Source organism: Lepus europaeus, chromosome 12 (genome assembly GCF_033115175.1).
Source record: "Lepus europaeus isolate LE1 chromosome 12, mLepTim1.pri, whole genome shotgun sequence".
Lineage (NCBI taxonomy): Eukaryota > Metazoa > Chordata > Mammalia > Lagomorpha > Leporidae > Lepus > Lepus europaeus.
The window spans coordinates 22,634,486-22,659,547 of record NC_084838.1 but is presented as its reverse complement, the minus strand read 5'-3'; the positions used below and the strand labels follow the sequence as shown (position 1 = coordinate 22,659,547).

Below are 25,062 nucleotides of genomic sequence, written 5' to 3'. Positions count from 1 at the left end.
TCTGTCCATAATCACATCCATGTATTTGCTTATTGAGATTTTATTTATTTATTGAGAGGCAGAAAAAGAAGGCAGAGAGACAGCCCATCTGCTGGTTCACTTGCCAGAGGCATGCAGTGGCCCAGGTTGGGCTGAGTCAGGCCAAAGCCAGGAGGCAAGAGCAAACACAATCCAGCCTCCCACGTGGGCAGCTGGAACTCAGTTACTTGAGCCATCACCTGCTGCCTCCCCAATGCACATTAGCAGGAAGGTGGAGTCAGGAGCATAAGCCCAGGCATCTCAACTTGTAGACCAACCCCCCTCTCCTCCATGCATGTCAATGGATTTTATGACGTCAAACTCCTTGCAGCTGCTGCTTCTTGGATGATTAGGCAGTGTCTATTTTTACTAAGTGATAGGAAATATTAAGTGTACCAGATGATCCAATGCTTGCATGCGCCACTCTTTAGACTTTCACTATGGCTTTCCCCACATTCTCTCCTTTCAGCATTCTCATAAACGTAGCAGGCATGTTTTCAAATCCTTCAATGACGAATTCACGATACTGGATTTTCCCCTGTAGGAAAACAGCAAAATGTAATAGGTGAATTTCACTTCCAAATACCACCCTTCTCTCATCCTAGCAATGGACACATCACAGGAGCTTGGAAACTGTTCTTCAGGAACAGAGTCGGTTTGTAGACAAGAGGCACACAAAGTAAACTTCAGGTCAGTCTAGGGGTGAGGCCCACAGACACAGTATCTGTAGCACGACAAAGCACATTTAAGAATAATTTTCAGATCAAGATTAACAACAGAAGTGTCAGAGGCAACACGTAAGCAGGTTCTCCGTCAGTCCTGCAGTGGAAGTGGAAGCAGGGAGACCTGGCTGGGTGCTGTCATTGCCACCTCTTCCCATAGCGCGACAATGCAGAATCATCACCTCTGTTTGGCCTCTTCAGGAAATGTAAATCCAGGGCAGTCTCGGCATTGGTCTCCTCTTCAAGCTTTCAATACGCGTTTAACGTTTACTTATGAGTGTGAGCAAGAAGCGTTCATGTTAGTGTGGAACATTTGTCATTTCTCTTTCTACTGTAAAGCACACAGTCTACCGAGTGGAACTAATTTACATTTTGCTGTGTTTTGTTTTTCAAAACAAATGCAGCCAGTTTTGGGCTGCAGAGGGTTAAGCTTCTGCCTGCAATGCCAACATCCCACTTCCCATTCAGCGCCCTACTACTGTGCCTGGGAAAGCAGCAGAGGATAGCCCAAATCCTTGGGCCCCTGAACCCATGCAAGAGTCCTGGATAGAGTTCCCGTCTCCTGGCTTCAGCCTGGCCCAGCTCTGGCCATTGTGGCCATTTTGGGGGTGAACCAGTGAATGGAAGAGCTCTCTGTCTCTCCTCTCTCTGTAACTCTACCTTTCAAATAAACAAAGAAATCTTTAAAAAAGAGGGGTGGTTTCATAGAGACCTGAGTTACCTGATACCACTTTCTTCGTAACGTAATCTAGTAATGGTTTACCATCCTTTATGGATTTATGGTTGATTAATATGTTCTATTTACATTTATAGGGTAATGTGCAATATTTCATCACATGCATACTGCATAAACTGATCAAATCAGGCAATTAGCATTTCTATTTCCCTTTATGTTTGGAACCTACCAACTCCTCTCTTCCAGTTCTTAAAGATTTATTTATTTATTTGAAAGGCAGGGTAACAGAGAGAGGAAGGGACAGAGAGAGAAAGAGCAATATTTGTCTGCTGGTTTATTCCCCAAATGGCAACAGTGGCTGAAGCTGAGCCAAGCCAAAGCCAGGAGCCAAAAACTCCAGCTGGGTCTCCCACATGAGTGACAGGAGCCCAGCACTTGGGCCATCTTGGGCTGCTTACCCTGGTGCATTAGCAGGGAGTTGGATCAGAAGTGGAGCAGCCAGGATTGGAACTGGTGCCCATATGGGATGCCAGCGATACAAGGGGCGGCTTTCCCCATGGCCCACAGCACCAGTCCTTCTTCCAGGTCTTTACACTACACATGATACATATTGTGACCCATAGTCACCCCACTGTGCCATGCAGCACTGGCACCTACCACTTCCTCTAACTCTGGGAGCTGGGATTTGAACCCCTGACTTGCAAGCCCAGCTCAGTCCTGGTTTTCCAGAGGCAAAGAATCTGCACAGGGGAGAGAAGCCAGACTCTGGGTTAAAGGTTAACAATAGAGAGTGAATGCTGTTGGAGACTCAACTGTGGCTCGGGCACCCCACCTCCCCACTCAGGTGTTGAAGTCCTAACCCCTGTACTCCTCATGGCACTATTTAGAGGGAGGGACTTAGAGAGCTCATGAAAGCAAAATGAGGCCCTATGGTTGGGTCATCCAATCTGATGACACAGACACAGAGAGAGGCCTGGGAAGCCAGGGGTGGGCCTCAGCCCCAGCAACCCTGCTGCCCCCTTGGTCTCAGCACTTTCAGCCTGCAGGGCTACAGGGAAATCAAGCTCTGTGGTTTCAGCCTGCAGCCTGCTGTCCTTTGGTAGCGCGAGCAAATTCCCACAAATGCTATCAGATAATGTCAACACTGAGGACACTGGGGTGTAGGGTGCAGGGTATGTGGGAGCTCTGTGTACCAGCTCCCCTCAAATCTAAAACTCTCTGTGGATCTAAAACTGCTCTAAAAATAACATGTGTTTAAAAGAAAACAGTGGATTCGGGCTGGTGCTGTGGCACAGTGGATAATGCTGGTTCGAGTCCTGGCTGCTCCACTTCCTATCCAGCTCTCTGCTGTGGCCTGGGAAAGCAGTAGTGATGGGCCAAGTCCTTTGGCACCTTCACCCACGTGGGAGACCCGGAAGAAGCTCCTGGCCCCTGATCGGCTCAGCTCTGGCTGTTTCAGCCAATTGAGGAGTGAACCAGTGTGGATGGATACCTCTGTTTCTCTCTCTCTCTCTCTTTCTGCCTCTCCTTCTCTCTGTGTGTAACTCTGCTTTCATAAATAAATCTTTAAAAAAATTAAAAAAAAAAAAAAAACAGTGGATGAGAGGATGAGAAACAAAACCAGAGATGCAAAAGGAGTGAGGCCAATTCACTGGTTTCTTACAACAAAACTCCCGTCTGCTTTACTTGCTTAGATGGAAGTGTTAGAGACACCAGCACAGTGGCTTCTTGTCATCAGCTGTGATCACAGAGGAGAGAAGTTTGATGTCCCCAACAGGGACAAAGAGGCTACACATTGGGGACTTAAAATCATTCAGCTCCTCCCAGCTCCCTGGAGAGAGCCCAGGCCAGCACTCCAAGAGTGAGACTGGGAAAAGTGCCAAGTTCCAGTGGCTGCCAGAGGGGCAGTCTGTTTCTCTGACTTGGGAAGTGATCGCAGGCCAGGATTTACCAAGTATGGTCTCACTTTTCTCTTGAAAACAAAAACAGTGTACTTTGGCTCTTCCGAGTTCTGTTGACTAAGGAGGAAATCAGCACAGCACAGGACAAAGGGATTGGCTGCTTCCTCTGGACCCAAAGGCGTGGCTGTAAACAGCGCTGTTTCCCATTCGGGCTTGGAAGAGCTATGGTTCATTTATGGGCCCCAAAGCGTGTGTTCACTGCACAATACTGATCTGTTTCGCTAGATCCAGCCACTCAGTGGGGTGCCAGGGATGCAGCACGAAACAGAGTGTGTGAGCACTGCTGTCCTCGTGGAGGTTATGGTCTCATGGGAGCGAGGCTGAGCAATAAATCGGTGTGTACATGTGCAGGTGAATTGTGGGTATTATTAAAATATGCCCGCTGCTATGGCTAAGAGGGTCAGGTTAAGGGAGAATGCAAGTTCAAGCAGGCCACACTAAACCTTGCCTGACTCACAAGGGCTTTGTAGCTAAGGCTTGGAGGAGGCGAGAAAATGCAGCCAGCAGTTAGGAGGGGTGGGACCGAACACTGGAGAATGAAGTCAGAGAGGAGCAGGCGGTCTGTGTACAATGTTGCCGGCTGTTAGAGCACTCTGGATCAAGTTTAAGAGACATGGAGCGCATGGCATGTATTGAGCCTGTGAATGGTGTGGCTTGATTTAAGCTTTCAAACATCACTCTGCTTTTCTGAGTCTCGCGTGTTGATGGGGGTTTCTTGCAAACATGGTCTCGCCTGGATCACTACTTGCGCTGGAGCTGCCATAATCCTGGGGCCGACAGAAGTGCAGGTGTTGGTTCTCACTTTGCTCCATTCCTCAGTGAGTACATGGTGCTGCAGAAGGAGCCCACTGGGGCAGTAATCTGGGGTTTTGGTACACCAGGAGCCACGGCAACGGCGATCCTGTATCAAGGTCAGGAAGCCTCATGGAGAAAGTGACCCGGAGGAAAGCACCATCTAGTACCACCTGGATGGTGGTTCTGGATCCTATGAAGCCCGGTGGACCGGGTGATGGCTCAGCAACCCTGGGGAGTAGGAACTCCACTCTGAGAATTCATAACGTCCTCTTTGGAGATGTCTGGCTCTGCAGTGGACAGAGGAACTTGAAGATCGCTGTTCCACAGATAGTTAATGCTACGAAGGAGTTGGACAACGTGGCTGTCAGTCTGTCCGCGTCATGTCTGTCTTTCTTGCTGAAGCGAAGGAGGAGCTGGAGGATCTTACTGAAACTGACTTGCCCTGGTCTAGGCCACCCCTGAAAACCCAGGCCATGGAAACTTCGCGTACATGTCCGCAGTATGCTGGCTGCACGGGCGCGACTTGTGTGATACTGTGGTGTCTCCTGGGGCTCACCCCCTCCGTCTGGGGTGGGACAGCCACTGAAGCCTGGACATCTGCAAGGCTGCTGAAAGCCTGTAACGCCCCTCAGTGCAGGCACATTCCCGAAGAGTCCGTAACTGGCCCCAAGGAGCACTCTGTTGTCTGGAATGCCAGGATCCATCCGTGGTGTACCAGGACTCTGACAGCAGTGCTGTGGAACCAGGGGAGTCCAATATGGATTTAACAGGGACCTGTACAATTGCACGTTCCCTGCCCTCACTGAAGACTGGTGGCTCACAGGGCCAGAGAGAGCGTTTCTTCCCATTTGGATTTGCTCAGTTGTCTTCATCTTTGTCTCTACCCAGGCCTGATGAGGGATTTCCCCACATCTGTTGGCAGAGGGGACCCGGGCCTAGTGTCCAGCAGGGGGAGGGCTCCAGAGCCCCTTACCTCTAGAACCCACGTCAGCAGCTCCTTCAGCGCCTTCTGGCGCACTTCTCCCTTCCAGCGGGTGCAGAGGAAACCTTCCATGCGGATTTCCTGGTAGATCATGCTCTCCGGGGATGGGCCTGGAGAGAGGATGGCACATGTGGGTGAAGGGTCCAGGAGGGCAACTGTGGTGCAAACCTGAATAGTACAAGTCTCTGCCCGTGTTCTCTGAGAGCCTCACCTCCAATTGCCTCCACTCCTTGCTGACCCATGGGCCACCCCTAAGCAGTATACTCCGTGGTAGGCAACACAAGGGCCCCCAAAGATGTCCACATCCTAAACCCCAGAACCTGTGACTAGATCACCTCACTTGGAACAAAGGACTTTTCAGGGGGTGGGCATCAGAGAAATGGAGCTGTGCCTTGAGCCAGAGAGACGGATGCTGGGTGAGGGAGGAAAGAAAGTGATATAGCCAAGTGTTAGCCGGGTCGTGCAGAGAGAAAGCTCTACAGAAGACCCACATCATCCAGATTTCTTCTGAGTGAAGGAGTGGACTCCCATTTCCCTCTGTTGGAAGAGACACTGTGTATGTGGTTGTCCAGCCTGCCGGGAATGTTGACTTCTTTATTGAGAGCGACAAAGTTAACCTGGCATTGAAGCTGGCAGAAATAACTCTGGTCTCTGCGCTCTCCTAAGGGTGAAATGTGTTAGAATTCCTGGGGGTCAGAGGCAGGGCAGGATGCAGTCTGATGCCAATGGGATGGACAAGGCCAGCTAAACTCTCAAAGGCCCATCTGAGCAGCTGAACTTCCAAAGCCTGATGGCTGAAAAGACTTGATCCAGTCACTGTGTCCAAAATATCAGACCGTCCCTAGGACTGGGAGTTAATGAATACCGTGCTTGGTTAACTGAGTTTGGATCCGGGTCAGTGCGGAGGGGGAGAGGGCAAACTTCAGAACTGCGGAGTGGGAAAACGAGGGCTGGAAAGCACAGCAGGACACGAGAGAAACAAGACAGCACAGCGACGCTATGGAGGGGAATGCACGCTCCTTCCCCTCGTAGTGGAAGCATCAGCCTGGCAGGGTCTGGAGGCCTTGCTGTGCAGGAAGCGGCGAGACTGACGCACATGCAGCCTGCGCTGCCCTCACCTGTGTCAGGTCACCCTCCACCCACCCCTGCACCTGCAGCCGGGTCTCTGATCCTGCAGAACCCTAGTGTTTCACCAACTGAAGTGTACTGCTCACACATCAAATCCTGGCTGTCTTTACAAACAGCAAAAAATGACAGATAAAAAACTAAAACTGTGGATCACTCTTTCTATCAAATTTTTGGATCTTGTGATTTTTGTATATCAAATTCTAATGTATAATGATTTAGCATGAGATTATATATTTTTATTTTCATAAATACTAGTTCACCAAGAATGGCAGGAAACTGTTACACTCTGACAGTCACTGGCCTATCCCACATCTATGAATTTTCTCCTTGTCCAGCGTTCCCACACCCATGGTCATGTGCACAAATTCATTACCTGGGGGAAGCTGGCCAGTACTGTTGTACATAGAAATGGCCCCACACATTGCAACTCTCCCAAATTTCTTCATCTGGCGGATAACAGTATTGGAGAACTCTCCACCTACCTAAATAGACAGGAAAACAAAGCAACCTTTAGGTAATCCAAACACTAGGATATTCAGGAGAATAAGTACGTCAATCATCTCACAATACTGGTTTTAGCAGTAGCAAAGTTCAGTGAATTAAAACAACAGTACGGAAATTAGAGTTAGAAAATGACGTTAAAAATGGACATTTCCTTTTGACTCTAGGAACACAGCTGATAGAATTCATAAATTTTACTCTATTATACTTTGAGATTATCTGGTCATTCTAATGATCTCCTTGCTCCATGTTCTAAAGTATTGGGGGGAGGGGTGGCACTGTAGTGCAGTAGGCTAAGCCTATGCCTGTGGAGCTCACATGCCACAGAGGTGCTAGTTGAAGTCCCAGCTGCTCCACTTCCGATCCAGCTCTCTGCTGTGACCTGGGATAGCAGAAGATGGCCCAAGTCCTTGGGCCCCTGCACCCACGTGGGAGACCCAGAAGAAGCTCCTGGCTCCTGGCTTCGGATTGGCGCAGCTCTGGCCGATGCGGCCATCAGGGGAGTGAACCAGCGGATGGAAACCTCTCTCTTGCTCTGTCCTTCTCTCTCTCTCTCTCTCTCTCTCTCTCTCTCTGCTTCTCCTCTCTTGTGTAACTGTGACTTTCAAGTTAAATAAATAAATATTTAAAATATTAAATAAAAGTATGGCAAAATAGTCATGAAGAACACAGTTAGAGGACTCACACTTTCTGATCTTAATGTAAAACTCAGTTAATCCAGACTGTGAAAATGGAAACATAGAGCAATGGAACTGAAGTGGGAGTCTAACAGTGAACTCTAGCATTTATGATCAATCGATTTTGTACATAATGCTGAAACCATTCAAAGGGGCAAAGTTCCTTTCAACAAACAGGGAAGAATACTGGATATCCACATGGAAAACAATGGAACTGGACTTCTTCCTCACACCACACATAAAATAAATGGAAATGCACTGTGACCTGAGTCTAAGAGCTAAATTATAGAACTCTTAGAAGAAAACACAGGAGTAAATCTTCAAGGCCTTCTTAGGGCACCTAAAGCCTAAGCAACAAAATAAAAAAAATAGACACATTGGAATTTATAAAATTTAACACTCTGTGCTTTCAAAGACACTATATGGGGCCGGTGCTGTGGCACCAGTAAAGTGGGTAAAACCGATGCATGGCATGCTGGCATCCCGTATGGGTGCTGGTTTATATCCTGGCTGCTCCACTTCCAATGGAGCTTCCTGCCAGTGGCCTAGAAAAAGCAGCAGAGGATGGCCCAAATGTGGGAGCCCTGCCACCCACATGGGAGGCCCAGTTGGAGTTCCTGACTCCTGGCTTCAGCCTGGGCCAGCCCAGCTCGGTGCAGCCATCTGGGCAGTGAACCAGTGGATGGAAGATCTCTCTTTCTCTGTCCATCTCTTCTTCTTGAACTCTTTCAAATGAATAAATAAATCTTCAAAGAAAGACACTATGAAAGTGAAAGACAACTCACAGAATAGGAGAAAATATTCACAAACCCCTCACAATGGAGTCTCGTATTAGTGGTTCCGTATATGTTCACTGGACTACTTGCTAAAATTTATTTGTAATCCTAAAACCCCTATCACTGGTAGGCACATGCAGAGCATCAGAAATCCCACAGATGTTCCCAGCTGCAGCGAACAAGGCCATCGTCCTGCCTTAGTTTCAGCTCTCAAACCGAGATGCCCGGGAATGGAGACCCTCGTGGGCAGTACAAATGTAGTTCAAGAAGCTCGGTCTCTGGGGAGAGTTGATGGCGGATGAATCCCATTCCTGGGGCAGCTACGGGCATGTGATTCCTCCTGAGCCCCGTTTTCCCTTTTGTAAAATAAAGAAAATAGGAGCTACTCGGATGGATTGTTTAGGATGACATGATTTTAATAATCTATGTGAGAGGGGCCGGCGCAGTGGCGCAGAAGGTTAATCCTCCGCCTGCGGCTCCAGCATCGCATAAGGGCACCCGTTCTAGACCCGGCTACTCCTCTTCTAATCCAGCTCTCTGCTATGGCCTGGGGTAGCAGCAGAAGATGGCCCAAGTGCTTGGGCCTCTGCATCCATGTGGGAGTTCAGGAAGAAGCTCCTGGCTCCTGGCTTCCAATCGGCGCAGCTCTGGCTGTTGCAGCCAACTGGGGAGTGAACCAGCAGACAGAAGACCTCTCTCTCTGTCTCTCCCTCTCACTGTCTATAACTCCACCTCTCAAATTAATAAATAAAATCTTTAAAAAAATACTCCATGTGAGAAGTGCACGTACATGTATAGATTTCCCCTAAAAACAATGGTTCCATGTTTGGTGACTACAGAACACAGCTACTGGGAACAATGAAAATCCATTGTCTCTAACAAGGGACATGTATCCAGAATATAGATAGAGGACCTACAGCCCCACAAATCACCCACTGAAAAAATGGGCACAGGGTTTGAACAGACATTTCTCCAAAGAAGGTATACAAATGGCCAGTACACAGGTGGAAAGATGGCCAATATCAGCAGCCATAGGGCAATGCAAAACAGAACCCCAGTGAAATATCATTTCTAACATACCGGGATGGCTATGCCCAAGAAGAAGGATCATGACAAGGGTTGGTGAGGGTGTGGAGAAACTGGACCTCATAGACTGCGGGTAGAAATGTCAGATGGGGCAGCCTCTTGGACAGCCAGTTCAGTAGTTCCTCAAACATTAAATTTGAGATCGCCACCGGCCTTCAATTCTACTCATAGGTGTATGAGGGTACTTCAAACGGTTCACGAAAACATGTAATTAAAAGGAAAATGTATTTGGTGCAATAAGTTTTAAAATTTATGTAGACAAAGGGTCTTCCAAAAGTTCATGGAAAATGTCTACTATGAAAAAACGATGGATAGATTTCAAAATATTTTGCATCCCAATAAACATCTTTCAGTTCCCTTATCCATGAACTTTTTGAAGTATCCTGAGATACTCAAAAGAAATGAAAGCTCATCCACAAGGAAACCTGTACATGAACGTCTTAGCAACACGACCCACTACCGCCAGAAAGGGTGAGCACCTCAGCTGCCCTTCCGCTGAGGAGGAGGTGAACCAGATGCGGGTGTCCATAGGATGGAATGTTCAGGAATGTTCTAGTGGTAAGTCCTATAACATGGCTGACCTTAAAAACGTTTTAGGTCAAAGCAGCTGCCATAAACACCACTTTGGCACGGGTGGGAGTAGAGGTAGCTGCTAATGAGTATGGTATTTCCTTTTAACATGATGAAAATATTCCAAAACTGTGGTGGTGGTCATACAACTTTGTGAATACACAAAAACCACTGAATTCTACCCTTTAAATGAGCGAAGTTTATGGTGCGTGTATTCCATCTCAAGAAAGCTGCTTTTTAACAAAGACGTGTGGTTTCTCACATGTTCTAGAAATCCGTCATTTTATAGTAACTTATTAATATGTCACATTGAGTCCAGATGTACTTACATTATCAAAATAGCAATCGTACCCATCAGGAGCGGCTTTTTTCAAGGTTTCTTCCAGGGACTTCACCGTCTTGTAGTTAAAGGCAAAATCAAACCCAATCTTCTTCAGGTAGTCGACCTTTTCATCAGACCCTGCTGCTCCCACGACTTTGCAGCCCTGAGGGAGAAAAACGGGACCGCGAATGAGCCGCAGGTGCGGGCCAACAGCACTTGCCTCTCTAGCACAGACAGGTGCCCCGAGAACACCTCACTGGGTACCCACCACAACTGTTCAACAGATGCAGAGGGCAAGTCAGTCTCTGGACCAGCGAAAAGCTTAACTTCAGCTCGCCTGTTGTAGTGATTGGTTTCACTCAGGTATGCAAACCTCAAACTTGTGACTCAAAGCAAATGTTTTCCTTTCCCATCCATCCACTGCCCATTACCAGGTTTCATTCTTTCCTATGAAATATCCTTAAAGCTGGCTCTGACTTCCATTCTCGTATGTCAGTGTATCAAATTATCACCTGAGGAGCCGGCGCTCAGGCGATGTGGGTAAAACTGCTGCCTGCAGTTTCAGCATCCCAAACAGCCGGCCGCCAGTTGGAGACCTGACCGTTCCATTTCCAATCCAGCTCTCTGCTGTGGCCTGGGAAAGCAGCAGAGGATGGCCCAGGTCTTTGGGCCCCTGCATCCGCATGAGAGAACCAGAGGACACTCCTGGCTCCTGGCTTTAGATCGGCACAGTTTGGGCCATTGCAGCTCCTTGGGGAGTGAACGAGCAGATAGAAGACCTCTCTTTCTCTCTCTCTCTGCCTAGCCTCTCTGTAACTCTTTCAAGTAAATAAATAAACAAACCTTTTAAAAATGATCATCCTGAAATTTAAAATTAATTGTGAAAAGTTTCCTAAAAATCTCTTACTTGAATGACTGTAAGAAGCTCTAGTATGTGTCACCATAAACTTCTCCAGAGGCCTAAGCGATGTTAGTACCTAGGAATGAGTACACTATTCCTTTAAGAGGGGGGTACTGCATTCTACGTAAATGTAAACGACCAATTCCAAAAGTATACATTTAGAGGCGACGTAAATAAAGCTAATATCTAACAATTGTTCCACGTTGGCAAACGCATGTAATTCAGGAACTGCAAAGTTAATGTGCCAACTGCTGAAATGGCATTTGTAAAATATGATCCCTACTCTTACTTCTTTACTTACTTAAAGACATCATCCAAGTTCACCTCTGTGGTAGCCTCAGCATTTGGACTAGAGACCAGCATGAACTGTCAGCTGTTGGCTGTAGCCTGGTACTAACCTGCCTTCCCCTAACTTGTCCCCAAGGAATAGGTCCTGAATCCTGTGGCAGGGGATCAGGCAGGGAAGATCACCTTAGAACATTCCTTGCACAGGGCAAGTCCTGCTGGCGTCTAAGCTGCCTGCTACCCTGCACAACCCCATCAGACTGGATTCTTTCAGCAAATGCCTGTCCAAATCAGCACCAACATTTTCTGTGCCTTGATATTACCAAACCATGGCCCCGACGCTCCGGGCAACTGCCCCTCTTTCCACTGCGATGGCCTTTGCAATGGGGCCATGCGGACAGTAACTCTGGGTTGGCTCATCTTGAGTCTCTCTCTCTCATGCTGGGGGCTGTCACGGAAAAGGAGACTGTGATGTAGCAAGAGACTATTCAGCAAACAACACAAAAACAGCGAATGCTTACAACCTCACTCCTCCAGAGCGAGGCCATTCCTGACACAGCACCTGCAGGTTGTCATGGACGGGGTACTATTCATGGCTACCTTGTTCCTCCCATCCCCCACACCACTCCACCTTCAGCTCCTAACAAGATCCGTGAGATGGTAAACTGGGTGCAAGGAAGGCCTGCTGTGTCCCCTTCGCATTCCGGGTGCACGCCCTGGGACCCGAGCGAATGCTTGTTCCTGGAGGAAGACACTGACCTTGATCTTGGCGATCTGCCCCACGACTGCGCCCACGGCTCCGGCGGCTGCATTCACCAGGACGGTGTCTCCACTCTTTGCTCCGCAGACGTCGAGGAGACCAAAGTAGGCGGTCAGGCTGAGTACAGAACAGTAAGGACTATTAATGGGTTTATTTCTTTCCCCTACACTCATTTATATGTATAGCTTGAAGTCCCAGGGCTATAGGCTGGTAAAAGACAAAAAGTGCAGAGAAAGAACATTTTCAGTTTTCAGGACACCTCTTCCTTTTCTCCTCCCAGATGGAAACAGAGGTGATGGGAACCAGGGAGGGAATGGAGAGTGGGTTGGAAAATAGCTGCTATATTGAGCTAATTAATTATATTGAGCTAATTAACATATGCATTATCTCACATAGTTATCAGTTTGTTGTTAGAACACTTAAAATCTACTCTCAGCAAACTTTTTATTTATCTAAAGGAAACGAATTTCATGAAGGAATTTTCAAGTATACCATAGATTATTGTTATTAATGATAATCACTATTGTGCACAAGCTCTTGAACATACCCCTCTTATCTGATAACCATCATTCTACTCGCCTCTGTGAGTTTGCCTTTTGTTATTTAAGTAGCTGAGAGGTGGGGGGAGTGGGGTCAACAGAGCTTCCACCTGCTGATCCACTTCCCAAAGGACAGCAAGGGCTGGACTGGGCCAGGCTGAAGCTGGGAACTGGGAACTCCTGCAGGTCTGCACGTGAACGGCAGGAACCCAACTACTTGAGCGATCAGTGCTGCCTCCTAGGGTCTGCACTGACAGGAAGCTGGAAGCAGCAATGGGAGCTGGGACTCAAACCCAGGTGCTTTAATGTTGCACACATTGGAGGATGGCCCAGGTGCTTGCATCCCTGCACCCATGTGGGTGACCCGGAAAAAGCTCCTGGCTCCAGATTGCTCCATGTCTGGCCATTGCGGCCATTTGGGGAGTGAACCCGAAGTAAAAGACCTCTCTCTCTCTGTCTTTCTGCTTTCTGTCTGTAACTCTGGCTTTCAAATAAATAAATACATCTTAAGAAAGAAAATATCTTGGGGCTGGTGCCATGGCATAGTGTGTAAAGCCGCCAACTGCAGTGCCGGCATCCCAAATGGGAGCCGGTTCAGGTCCTGGCTGCTCCACTTCCAACCCAGCTCTCTCTCTTCTACAGCCTGGGAAGGTAGTGGAGGATGGCCCAAGTCCTATGGCCACTGCACCCATGTGGGAGACCTGGAAGAAGCTCCTGGCTCCTGGCTTTGGATCCGTGCAGCTCCTGCCATTATGGCCATCTGGGGAGTGAACCAGTGGATGGAACACTCTCTCTCTCTGCCTCTGCCTTTCTCTCTCTCTATGCCTCTGTCTCTGACTCTCTCTCTCTCTCTCTGTGTAACTCTGCCTTTCAAACAAAATAAATATCTTTTAAAAATCATATATATATAACTGAGATGCATGCTGTTTGTCTTTCTGAGGCTGGCTTGTTTTGTCTTGAAAGTCCATTCACATTGTCACAAATGACAAGATTTCCTTCTATTTTTTAAAGGATAAATAGTGTTAAGAACATGTAGCACATTCCCTTTGTCCGTTCCTATGCTTACAGATGCTTCCCTTGACGCTCCCTTCTTCGTCCTTACTCCTGGAATCAGTCTCCACGCCTGTAATACTCAAGTCTCTTCTTGTTGATAAGCTCTGAACAAATCCTTCTGGAAGGCCAGAGTATCCAGCATTCACACCAATAAAATATCCCCGTGCAACTCACCCTGGCATGCCGACTGTTCCCAGGGCCAAAGACAGTGGCAAGGTGTCTGGCCACTCGGTAAGCAGCTTCTCCAGTTGTTGTCCATCGGAAATGGAGTGCGATGCCCAGCCTGCATAAGCCAGGACGACGGTCCCGAGCGGCCATGCTGGGTTTTTGCTTTCCACAACTCTGAAAGATAGAGCCGTGAAGACAATGAGCCCGTCCTTTCAGGGAGTCAGCATGCTATGGGCTCCAGGTTCACAGAAGGGCGCTGAGGTGGCCATCCCACAACTGCTACCCTACCACGCCTCTCCATCTTCATCCTCAACCAGTGGCATAAAACTCTCCAACCAACCTGACCCAGGCCTCTCTCTGTCTTACCCAGTTCTCCGCTGTTCAAGCAAGAGGCCCTGTGCTCTGGCTCAAATCCCCGCACACCAGCCTCTTCTCTTACTCAGGGGGCTCCCACCATCCTTCACCCTGCTCTCTCTGGAATCTTCAACACTTTCCTCCCTGCGGCCTGTTCCCTTAGCCTATAAGCTTGCTCAACTCTGACATCTCCAAGTCTCATTTTCCCCTACCCCTTCCTTCCCTCTTCTTCCTTTGACACCTGAACCTCCCACTTGATAACCCACTGCGACCTGCCACCCGCCCCTACTATTCCACTGCAGCCTCCTGATCACAAAATCCAGTGGGTATTTCGTCAAGATCTCATTTTACCGTCCTGTTCTGTCCAACGCAGGGGGTCACCTCGAATCTTCCCTTTCTGGTTCCTGGAACACTCACAGCTCCCGGTTTTGCCTGCCCCTTTCTCTCCTGTTACTGATTTCCCTTTCTTTCTTCTTCTCCCACTCTTACCATTCTTGACCATTTTCCTCCCAGATCATGAACTTATATAACATGATTATTCTAGAAAACTTCAAACATATAAAATCAAATAACAGATCCAACCCTATAACACGAAGATAACTGCAAATATTTTGGTGTATTATGGCAATCTTAATGATATAGATGTTTACACAATTGATGTAATCTTATGCTTTTTGTTTGTTTGTTTGACAGGCAGAGTGGACAGTGAGAGAGAGATACAGAGAGAGAGAGGTCTTCCATCCACTGTTTCATCCATTGGTTCCTCACATGGCTGCAATAGCAGGAGCTGTGCCGATCCGAAGCCAGGAGCCAGGAGCTTCTTCCAGGTCTCCCATATGGGTGTAGGGGCCCAAGGACTTGGGCCATCTTCCACCGCTTTCCCAGGCCATAGCAGAGAGCTGGATCAGAAGTAGAAAAGCCTGGACATGAACCAGAGCCCATGAGGGATGCCGGCACTGCAGGTCAGGGCTTTAATCTGCTGTGCCATAGCGCTGGCCCTCTCCATTTCTTTCCATATTAAAAATATGTATAGCCTTTAGCCTAGAATTTATACCTTTAGTAATTTTATGTAAAACAATACTGATCCATGTGGGTCAAATGTACAGACACACAGAGAGATGTACACATGTTCCTTGCGGAATTATTTGCAGCATTAAAAAGTAGAAACTGCTGTTATCGATAGCAAATTATTTAAATGGTAGAATACAATGCAATAGTTTGCAAATATTAAAAAATGGGTGGTATATTTATATACTGTCAAGAAAAGATATCCATAACATACTAAATGAGAAAAAGCAATTTATAGAAGGGCATACATTCCCATTGAAAAATATATAAAGTATGTGGCTGAACAATTTTTGAAATAGTGTATTAAAAACAGTCATCTTTTGGCCGGTGCCACAGCTAAATAGGCTAATCTTCCGCCTGTGGCGCCAGCACCCCAGGTTCTAGTCCCGGTTGGGGCGCTGGATTCTGTCCCGGTTGCTCCTCTTCCAGTCCAGCTCTCTGCTGTGGCCAGGGAGGGCAGTGGATGATGGCCCAAGTGCTTGGGCCCTGCACTCGCATGGGAGACCAGGAGGAAGCACCTGGCTCCTGCCTTCGGATCAGCGTGGTGCACCGGCCGCAGCGGCCATTGGGAGGTGAACCAACGGCAAAAGGAAGACCTTTCTCTCTGTCTCTCTCTTCTCTCACTGTCCACTTTGCCTGTCAAAAAAAAATTTAAAAAAAGAAGGATAAAATTTTTATGCTATGTGAAGTTTTACAATAAGCATGGACTGATTGAATACAGTATTTTTTAGTAATTAACAGTAAGGATGACAAAGAAAGGTTGAAATGATGACACATTCACACCCTCCCCTCACTCCCAAATATTCAAGAAGGGGAGAGGATTTCCCAAGATGCTTCCAAGGTCAGTAAGTGAAGCATCCAAGCTGAGAAACTGTGGGAGCCAGGACAGAGCCGGGGCCAGAAGGAGGTGAAGAGGAGACATGGGTTCCAAGCACGGGGACAAATGGCAATAATTACCTGGCCACTTGCTGCCCCATCATGGTGTCTCCCTCCTTCAATCTTTTGGATCCCAACCTGAAAAACAAATTCCATTCTCTTATTTTTTTTAAAGATTTTTTATTTATTTATTTAACGGTTAGAGTTACAGACAGTGAGAGAGAGAGACAGTGAGAAAGGACATCCTTCCATTGGTTCACCCCCCCAAATGGCTGCTACGGCCAGAGCTATGCCGATCTGAAACCAGGAGCCAGGTGCTTCTTCCTAGTCTCCCACGGGGGTACAGGAGCCCAAGCACTTGGGCCATCCTCCACTGCCTTCCCGGGCCACAGCAGAGAGCTGGACTGGAAGAGGAGCAACCAGGACTAGAACCCGGCGCCCATATGGGATTCCGGCACCGCAGGTGGAGGATTAGTCAAGTGAATCACGGCGCCAGCCCTACAAATTCCATTCTTAACACTGATGAATAACTGGGCTACTGTCTGGAGTTTCAAAACAAATGAAAAGCCGCCAGGCCGCGATGTGCAGCACTGACACTCAGAGGCTCAAAGGCAGAGCAGGTGCAACCTAGGACGGGTTAGAGGCAGCTCTGCTCTGTACCCAGAGACACACTCGCGTAGCGTTTTCCTATGCTGGAACACGAGACGCCTGCCCCTGTGTATAGTTGTGGGTGAGTTTCTTTCAATGGCTAAACATGCAACTCAGGCAGCGCGGCACACCTGTTTCCCAAAACCACAGCCACACACAAGGAAAACCAGCTACATCTGACAGTTGTGATTCTCGTCTTTATCTACCAGCTATGAAAAGAATGGAAAGAACAGCATTTACCTAGTGACTCAGAAAGGCACTGAGCCCTCAGTGGCCCTTGGAGGCTTTTCACTCCCTCCCTCCCCCACACCTCGCTGTGTACTAAGGACACAAGGTGAAGGTACCAAGACAGTCACTGAAGCTAAGGAAAGCCCCTCCCTCTGCCCAATCCCTTCCCAGAGTGAAAAGGACAGATGGACTTGGGCTCCTTGCTTCTTGCAGTTGTTCTGGAAGCCATGCCACACACAACCACAGGAGAGGGTTGTAAAAGCAAAGGCTGAAAGGGTGACCTTTGCCTAAGCCCATCGCCAAGACAACACCGGGAGCAACAGGGGAGAACGAGTGTTTGCGTCAGTTGGGTATTTCTAAAGGGGAAGGGCTTCAGAACGAGGTCCCCCGCAGGACTTTGTAGGAGGAAAATCCTACCTCATGTAAGGATCCACGGAGAGGAACAGAGCTTCCAGCAGGACCTCTGCCAAACAAGCAGTGCACAGGCATTAACAACTCAGGGCCTTGGCTCCCTAGCATTTCTCATAACACAGGTCACCCCTCTGCTGCCAGAGGCTGCCCTCTGATCTGTGCATGCCAGGGACAGGCTGCAGGGCTCACACACGTGGCCTGGTCCAGGCATTATGAACAAGGGGTGGCACTGGGGTGCAGCGGGTAAAGCTGCCTGTGGTGCTGGCATCCATATGGGCACCACTTCATGTCCTGGCTGCTCTGCTTCCAGTCCAGCTCCCTGCTAGTGGCTTGGGATGAGGCTTGGATGATGGCCCGAGTGCTTGGACCCCTGCCACCCACATGGGAGACCATGGGCCGGGTCCAGCCCTGACTGTGGATGCCATCTTGAGAGTGAACCAGCAGATGGAAATCTCTCTCTGTGTCTGTCTCTCCCTCTCTCTTTGTAACTTTGCCTTTCAAATAAATAAATAAAAACATCTTAAAAAATAATAACATATAATGCTATTTACTCAGCATCACTCCATGCTCTATAAGAATTATTTCAAATTTTATTTATTTGAAAGGCAGAGCAGGAGAGTGAGAGAAATCTTCCACTTTCTGGTTCATTTCCCAAGTGCCCACAATAGGCTCACGTTGGGGGCCCAGAACCCTACTTGGATCTCCCAGATGGATGACAGGGACCCAACTACTTGAGTTACCACGTGCTGCTTCCCAGGGTGTGCATTAGGGGGAAGTTCAAATTGAAATCAGAACTAAGGCCGGCACTGTGGCTCAGTGGGTTAATGCCCTGGCCTGAAGCGCCGGCATCCCTTATGGGCGCCAGTTCTAGTCCCAGCTGCTCCTCTTCTGATCAGCTCTCTGCTATGGCCTGGGAAAGCAGTGGAAGATGGTGCAAGTCCTTGGGGCCTTGTACCTGCAAGGGAGACCCAGAAGAAGCTCCTGGCTTCGGATTGGCACAGCTCTGGCCATTGCGGCCAGTTGGGGAGTGAACCTTTGGATGGAAGTCCTCTCTCTTTTCTGCCTCTCTTCTCTCTGTGTAACTCTGACTTTCAAATAAATAAATAAATCTTTAAAAAAGAAAACAGAGCTAAGGCTCGAATCCAGGCTCTCCTGGTACTGGATGTGAATGTCCCAAACAGCATCTTAGCCACTACGCCGAATGCCTGCGCCGTATGGATTATTTCATTTGATGTTCTCAGTAATCACTGCTTCCACTTTGTTTACATTTAGGATAAGTTTCTCGTTCAAGGCCTCATGTGTGATCATAATGGTATGATGTTCACACAACATTGGATTATTACCAGTCTCAGTTAGTATTAAAGAATTTGTGGGTGCCAGCACAGTGGCATGGTAGGCTAAGTCTCCACCTGCAGTGCTGGCATCTAATATGGGCACTGGTTCCTGTCCCGACTGCCCCTTTTCCAATCAGCTCTCTACTAATGGCCTGGGAAAGCAGTGGAAGATGGCCCAAGTACCTGGGCCCCTGCACTCACATAGGAGACCTGGAGGAAGCTCCTGGTTCCTGGCTTTGGATCAGCCAAGCTCTGGTTGTTGGGACCATGTGTGGAGTGAACCAGCGATGGATGGAGGACCTTTCTCTCTGTCTCTCCCTCTCTCTCTCTGTGACTGTGAATTTACCTCTCAAATAATAAAAATCTAAAAAAAAATGACTCTGTGAATTTGTGGGCCAGCATTGTGGTATAGTGGGTTAAGGTGCCACCTGCAACACCTGTGTCCCATATCACAACACCAGGGTGTGCATTAGGGGGAAGTTTGAATTGAAATCAGCACTAGGGCCGGCACTGTGGCTCAGCGGGTTAATGCCCTGGCTTGAAGCGCCGGCATCCTATATGGGCGCCGGTTCTAGTCCCAGCTGCTCCTCTTCTCATCAGCTCTCTGCTATGGCCTTCAGCTCTCTGCTGAAGTCCTAGCTGCTCCGGTTCTAATCCAGCTCCCTGCTATGTGCCTGTGAGAGCAGCAGAAGATGGCCCAAGTATTTGGACCCCTGCCACGCATATGGGACACCTGGATGGAGTTCCAGGCTTCAGTCTGGCTCAGCTCTGGCCATTGTGGCCATCTGGGGAGTGAAGTCGCAGATGGAAGATCTCTTTCTTTCTCCCTCTTTTTATGTTACTCTGCTTTCAAATAAATGAAAAGTAATCTTAAAAATTTCAAAAAGATTTTGCTCTTAGCTGGGGTGACCATGTTGCACATAGTCTCCGTGGGAATGTTGAGTCTGCGGTGTGGCCATCACAGTGTAGGTGACGTCATAACGTGGCCATGCTTCTTGATCGCACTGACTTTTCTCCAAAGCCTCCCTAGCTGTAAGCACCCCTGACAGACACCTCTTATTGGCAGAGCTCTGTCCTGGCTGCTGGGCAGTGCTCATGTCACCGTCATCAGCGGCTCACCAGGACAGGAGGCCGGCCTCCCATGGTCTGGGCAAGGCCGTGAGAAGCAATGTGCCAGGCATCGGTTTCAGTTGTCAAGGAAGAGGAAGGATCCTCCAACATGACATCCAGGCGTCATGCAGGGGACCCCAGAGGGTCACTTGTCACTCTCCCCATCAACAACTTTTTTAAAAACATTTATTTATTTATTTGAAAGGCAGAGCCAGAGAGAGGCAGAGAGAGAGAGAGAGAGAGAGTGAGAGAGAGAGAGAGAAGTCTTCCATCTGTTGGTTGGTTCACTCCCCAACTGGCTGCAATGGCTGGAACTACACCGATCCAAAACTAGGAGCCAGGAGCCTCCTCCTGGTTCCTACATGGGTGCAGGGCCCAAGCACTTGGGCCATCCTCTCCTGCCTTCCCAGGCCAGAGCAGAGAGCTGGATCGGAAGTGGAGCAGCCAGGACCCCAACCAGAGCCCATATAGGATGCCGGCACCAAGGTGGCAGCTTTACCCACTATGCCACAGGCCTGGCCCCCAAAATCACTTTCCCACCCCGTGAACTCATGCTTGGCTATGTGACTTGCTTTGACCAATGCGATATTAGCAAACACAATGCAAGTAGGAGCTGAGAAGTGTGTATGTATTGGAGATTGCCAACTCCAGCAGCTCTTGACCCACAAGTCCACCACGAGAACAGAGCCAGCAGGAAAGACCACAGGAGAGCTGAGGCATGTACCCCAGCAGAACCCTGCCACACCCCAACACTGAGCAAGGCCATCCTAAATCAACCATGCAGCCCAGGTGAGATCTAGAAAAGGCCACCCAATGTAACCCATCCAAACTGCCAACTCACACAGTTGTGAACCAAGAAATGATTGTTGTTTAAGTCACCAAAACTCTGGAGTATGGGTTTGGCATTGTGGTACAGTGGGTAAAGCCAGCTCCTATAATGCACAGTTTGAGTCCTGGTTGCTCCACTTCTGGTCCAGCTCCCTGCTAATGTGCCTGGGAGAGCAACGGAAAATGGCCCAAGTCTTTGGGGCCCTGCCATCCACATGGGAGACTGAATAAAACTCTTGGTTTTGATCTGGCTCAGCCTTGGCTGTTGCAGCCATCTGGGGAGTGAACCAGCAAATGGAAGATCTCTCTCTTTCTCTCTCCATCTCTCTTTGTAGCTCTGAATTTCAAGTAAGACTTAGAAAAACAAAATAAAACCAAAACCCTTGGGGTTAGTTTCTTTCGAAGCCAAGGCTGCCGGATACAGTCTCTTCCGACGCTGAGGTGCTAGGCCTCACCTCCGTTGTTTAACGGTGGGAGCTCCACTGTCTTCAGCTCAAAGTCGCTCTCCGTGGGGTGGCCATGGAAGTGCTTCTTCAGGGTCCAGTTCTTAGCACGCACCATCCTGAGGCTCCTAGGATTCAGTAAACACAGAGTCAGCTTCCGTGAGATGACCACACTCTTAGGGGTGCAGGCCTTCACGGAGGCCAGCTGGCACTACCTCGGCACACTCGCCAACAGCCACGTTCCATGGGTACTTGTCTGGTGCTAGTGCTGCGCCAAGCACTTCCTATCTGCTATTCAATTTAGCCTCATACCTTCCCAGCAGACAGATGAGAAAACTGAGGCTAAGGGGCCGGCGCTGTGGCACAGCAGATTAAAGCCCCAGCCTGCAGTGCCGGCATCCCATATGGGTGCTGCTTTGAGTCCTGGCTGCTCTGTTCCCATCCAGCTCCCTGCTAATGCGCCTGGGAAAGCAGCGGCAGATAGCACTTGGGCCCCTGTACCACCTGGGAGACCTGGAAGAAGACCCTGGCTCCTGGCTTCAGCCGGGCCCAGCCCTGGTCACTGTGGGCATTTGGCGAGTCAATCTGTCTCTACCTCTCTGTGTACCTCTACATTTCCAATAAGTAAAATAAATCTTTAAAAAAATAAAACAAACCTGAGGTTTGGCTGGCGCCACGGCTCACTAGGCTAATCCTCCACCTGCGGCGGCACCGGCACCTAGGGTTCTAGTCCCGGTCGGGGCGCCGGATTCTGTCCCGGTTGCTCCTCTTCCAGTCCAGCTCTCTGCTGTGGCCAGGGAGTGCAGTGGAGGATGGCCCAAGTCCTTGGGCCCTGCACCCGCATGGGAGACCAGGAGAAGCACCTGGCTCCTGGCTTCAGATCAGCGAGATGCGCCGGCCGCAGTGGCCATTGGGGGGTGAACCAACGGTAAAGGAAGACCTTTTTCTCTGTCTCTGTCTCTCTCACTGTCCACTCTGCCTGTCTAAACAAAACAAAACAAAACAAACCAGAGGCTTAAAGAAACCTCCAGGACAAAAAGAAATGTAAAGGGACACTGGAGTTCCAGCTGCTAGGTTCGAGTTTTATATCCGGAACTGCTCCTGGGCCTGCAAGCATCCCGTTTCTCATCTCACAGGAGACGAATCCTAAGGAAAAGAGCGACCAAGGCCAACAACCCACTGGAAGGGCGCGCACCTGGTTCCGCAGGAGAGGACCCCGCGTTCCGAGAGGCCCGCGGGAACCCCTGACCGCCACCGGGGGGCGCCGCTGCTCCGCCCGCTGTTCACGCGCAAACTTTCTAAGCTCCAGGAGGAAAAGCGAGGATTCGCGTTTGCACCTGGCACCTCATAGACCAAGAAATGATCCGCCTTGGCCCGAACTCCCTCGGATCCAGCTGCAGCCGCGCCGCCCCCCGAGTGAGGCAGCTAAGTTCCTATTATCTTCATCGCTGAACCATAATCGTTTACACTTCTGGTGGCCAAGGTGAGACTCTGAGATGTATACGTACACATACGCACGTGGGCTGAGTAATCAAGCGACTTATCATGGTCATCACCTTATCTTCCTACCGTGTTCACGGCGAGACCCTTGGAATGTGCCTGCCTAGTAATTTCGAGCAGTCCAGACCTGAGCGCTGACCACAGTCCCCGCTGCGCGCGAGCCCCGCAGACCCGTCCACCGCCTCTCTCACCTGCGCCCCCATCAGCTCCTCAGCCCCCTCCCGCCCCCGCTCCCAGGAGGGTAACCCTCAGCTCTCCCTCAGACTTTACCTACTCTGGTTCCTCTCCCCCAAAAGGTCACCGCTTTTCCAAATCGCCCCACCTCCAAACGCCATGGCAGCCCCCAACTCCGGAAACGGCCTGGCCGCAGATCAGGTGCGTACAGGCAGCTGGGAAGATGCCAGAGATCTGGAGCTGGGGTCCCGACGCCCAGCCTGCGGGCTCCGCCCCTCGCCGCGTCCATTTCCGAATTCCTGCGTCCAGGAATCATTCCCCTCCCGCGGCGGTCTGCTTCCGCAGGCGCACGGGCTCTGCAGCCAGCGAGATCCTGGGCCAGCGCCTGTCCCCGTGCGGGCGGCCTGGGTGCCACCAGCAGGCAGCCGGCCTCGCCCTTCCTACCCTTCGATCCCGGACCGCTCCAAGCACCCGGCCAGGCCAGGCGGCCCCGGGACGTCCGGCTCCCCACTTTCTCGGAGCGCAGGGCGGAGACGCCTGGCAGCACCAGGAGCCCCAGGGCCGGGCGCCCACGCTCCCCGCAGGCCGGTCCGGAACCCAGCAGGGAGGAGGAAGAGCGGCGGGGACTCGGGACAAGAGCGAAGGGGAGGCAGGGCGTCTGCTCACCGGGGCTGCAGGTCCCAGCGCCCAGAGAAAGCGGTGTGAGCGCCCCACAGCCCCAGCGCCTGCGTTTAGGGCGGGAGGGGGCAGGGGCGGGGCTTGGAGCTCCGCCTGCTCTTCCTTGGAGCCCAGCCCCAGAGAGCAGGGGTTGGTGGCCTCCTGGGGCCAGGGATCTTGACTTGTGATGGGCGCCTTCTGTCCTTGGCTCTCTGCGGGTCAGAGTGCCAGTTCTATTGGATTTGGACTCCCACCTAAAGACCCTGGTTTAACTTAATCACCTTGTGAAGCCCCTATGACAAATATAACCGCATGGATCAGGGCTCCTATGATCTCGTCTATCCTAATTACCTCTTTAGAGACTCTGTCAATATGGTTATAATGTGGGAGGCAGGAGGCTGAGTTGGAGGCACAACTCATCCTCTCTAACCGGGTGTCTGGGTAGAAGGTGGTGGATCCACACGGTGGGGTTCAATGCAGCGATTGGAAGCTGGGTTTGAAGTGCATACAACACCCTGGATGGGCCCTGACCACCAGGCTGCAGCGGGCATTTTAGCAGCAGGAGACAAGTCATCAATTCCAGTTCCAGGCAGTAAGAGCAGGTGCGGGTGGGTGTTGGCACAGAGCTGAAGATGGCGCGTGGGGTGCCCACATCCCTTCTCAGAGTCCCAGCTCCACTCCTGCCTCAGCTTCCTGCTGATGTGACCCTGGGTGCAGCAGGGGAGGGGGGAAGCTCATGAATCAGGTCCCTGCCACCCACGTGGGAGACCTGAATTGAGTTCTGGCTCCTGGCTTCAGCCCGTCCTGCCGTGTCCAGTGCAGGGATTTGAGGAGTGAAATGGAAGATCTGCCCTTCTTCTCTGTCTGGTTCTCTCTCACTCTGCCTCTCAAATTCATAAAATTAATATACATTTTAAAAAATACTTGAAAACTACTCATTCGTTTTTGTTTTTGTTTTTGTTTTTTTAAAAAAAGCATGTGCCCTCAGTGCCCACAATGGAAAAGCTACTTATACATTAAATACATCACAACACTGCCTGTAGGAGGAGGAAGAGAAAATTAGGAGACAATTTTCGAGGCACATACACTAGTGAGCGAGAGAGAATGTGGCCAACCAAGGGTGATGATTTACACAGATGGGTGTGGAGGGCTTAATCTCAGACCCTGAGGTCCAAAATCAAACACCAACAGTGAAGAAGCCACAGCCGCTTCCCTCCATCCTCTTGGCCTTCTCCAGTCGTCTCTGTAGTTGGAGTTGTGACTTTGTGACAAGGCATAAGCAGAGATCTGATAGGGTGGAGTTTTCAGGGAAACCATGGTTTAGCTGATGAAAAGACAAAGTGACCAACTCAGGAAGACTCATTGTTGTCCCTCTCCCTGCCTGGAAACGCTGCCTGATGTCAGCCAAGTTCTTGTCACTGTGCAGAGGGGACTCGGGCAGACTGCAGTGCGGGAGAGAAAGGGAAGTTGGTTCCTGAGCAGGCGCATCAGCCTGGACTTCCTGCTGTGGA

General features: G+C 49.9%; 1 protein-coding gene and 1 pseudogene across 3 annotated transcripts; one reads left to right on the top strand and one right to left on the bottom strand.

Annotated features, from left to right (window-relative positions):
* Positions 1-23,644, bottom strand: LOC133771629 (prostaglandin reductase 1-like). 3 transcript variants are annotated; one of them, XM_062207758.1, is made up of 11 exons: positions 23,561-23,603; positions 21,877-22,203; positions 21,233-21,348; positions 17,512-17,557; positions 16,300-16,356; positions 13,927-14,094; positions 12,160-12,277; positions 10,222-10,377; positions 6,656-6,764; positions 5,146-5,264; positions 1-556 (listed from the first exon to the last, which is right to left on the bottom strand). In XM_062207758.1, exons 3-11 carry the CDS (start codon positions 21,336-21,338, stop codon positions 446-448), a joined length of 990 nt encoding a protein of 329 aa, XP_062063742.1. In that variant the 5' UTR covers positions 21,339-21,348; positions 21,877-22,203; positions 23,561-23,603; the 3' UTR covers positions 1-445. The 3 variants fall into 3 exon arrangements, with proteins under 3 accessions (XP_062063742.1, XP_062063741.1, XP_062063740.1); XM_062207757.1 differs by lacking the exon at positions 21,877-22,203 and having other exon boundaries at positions 23,561-23,644; XM_062207756.1 differs by lacking the exons at positions 21,877-22,203; positions 23,561-23,603 and adding an exon at positions 22,991-23,264.
* Positions 4,101-5,076, top strand: LOC133771834 (sialate O-acetylesterase-like; annotated as a pseudogene).
* Positions 23,645-25,062: the final 1,418 nt, after the last annotated feature.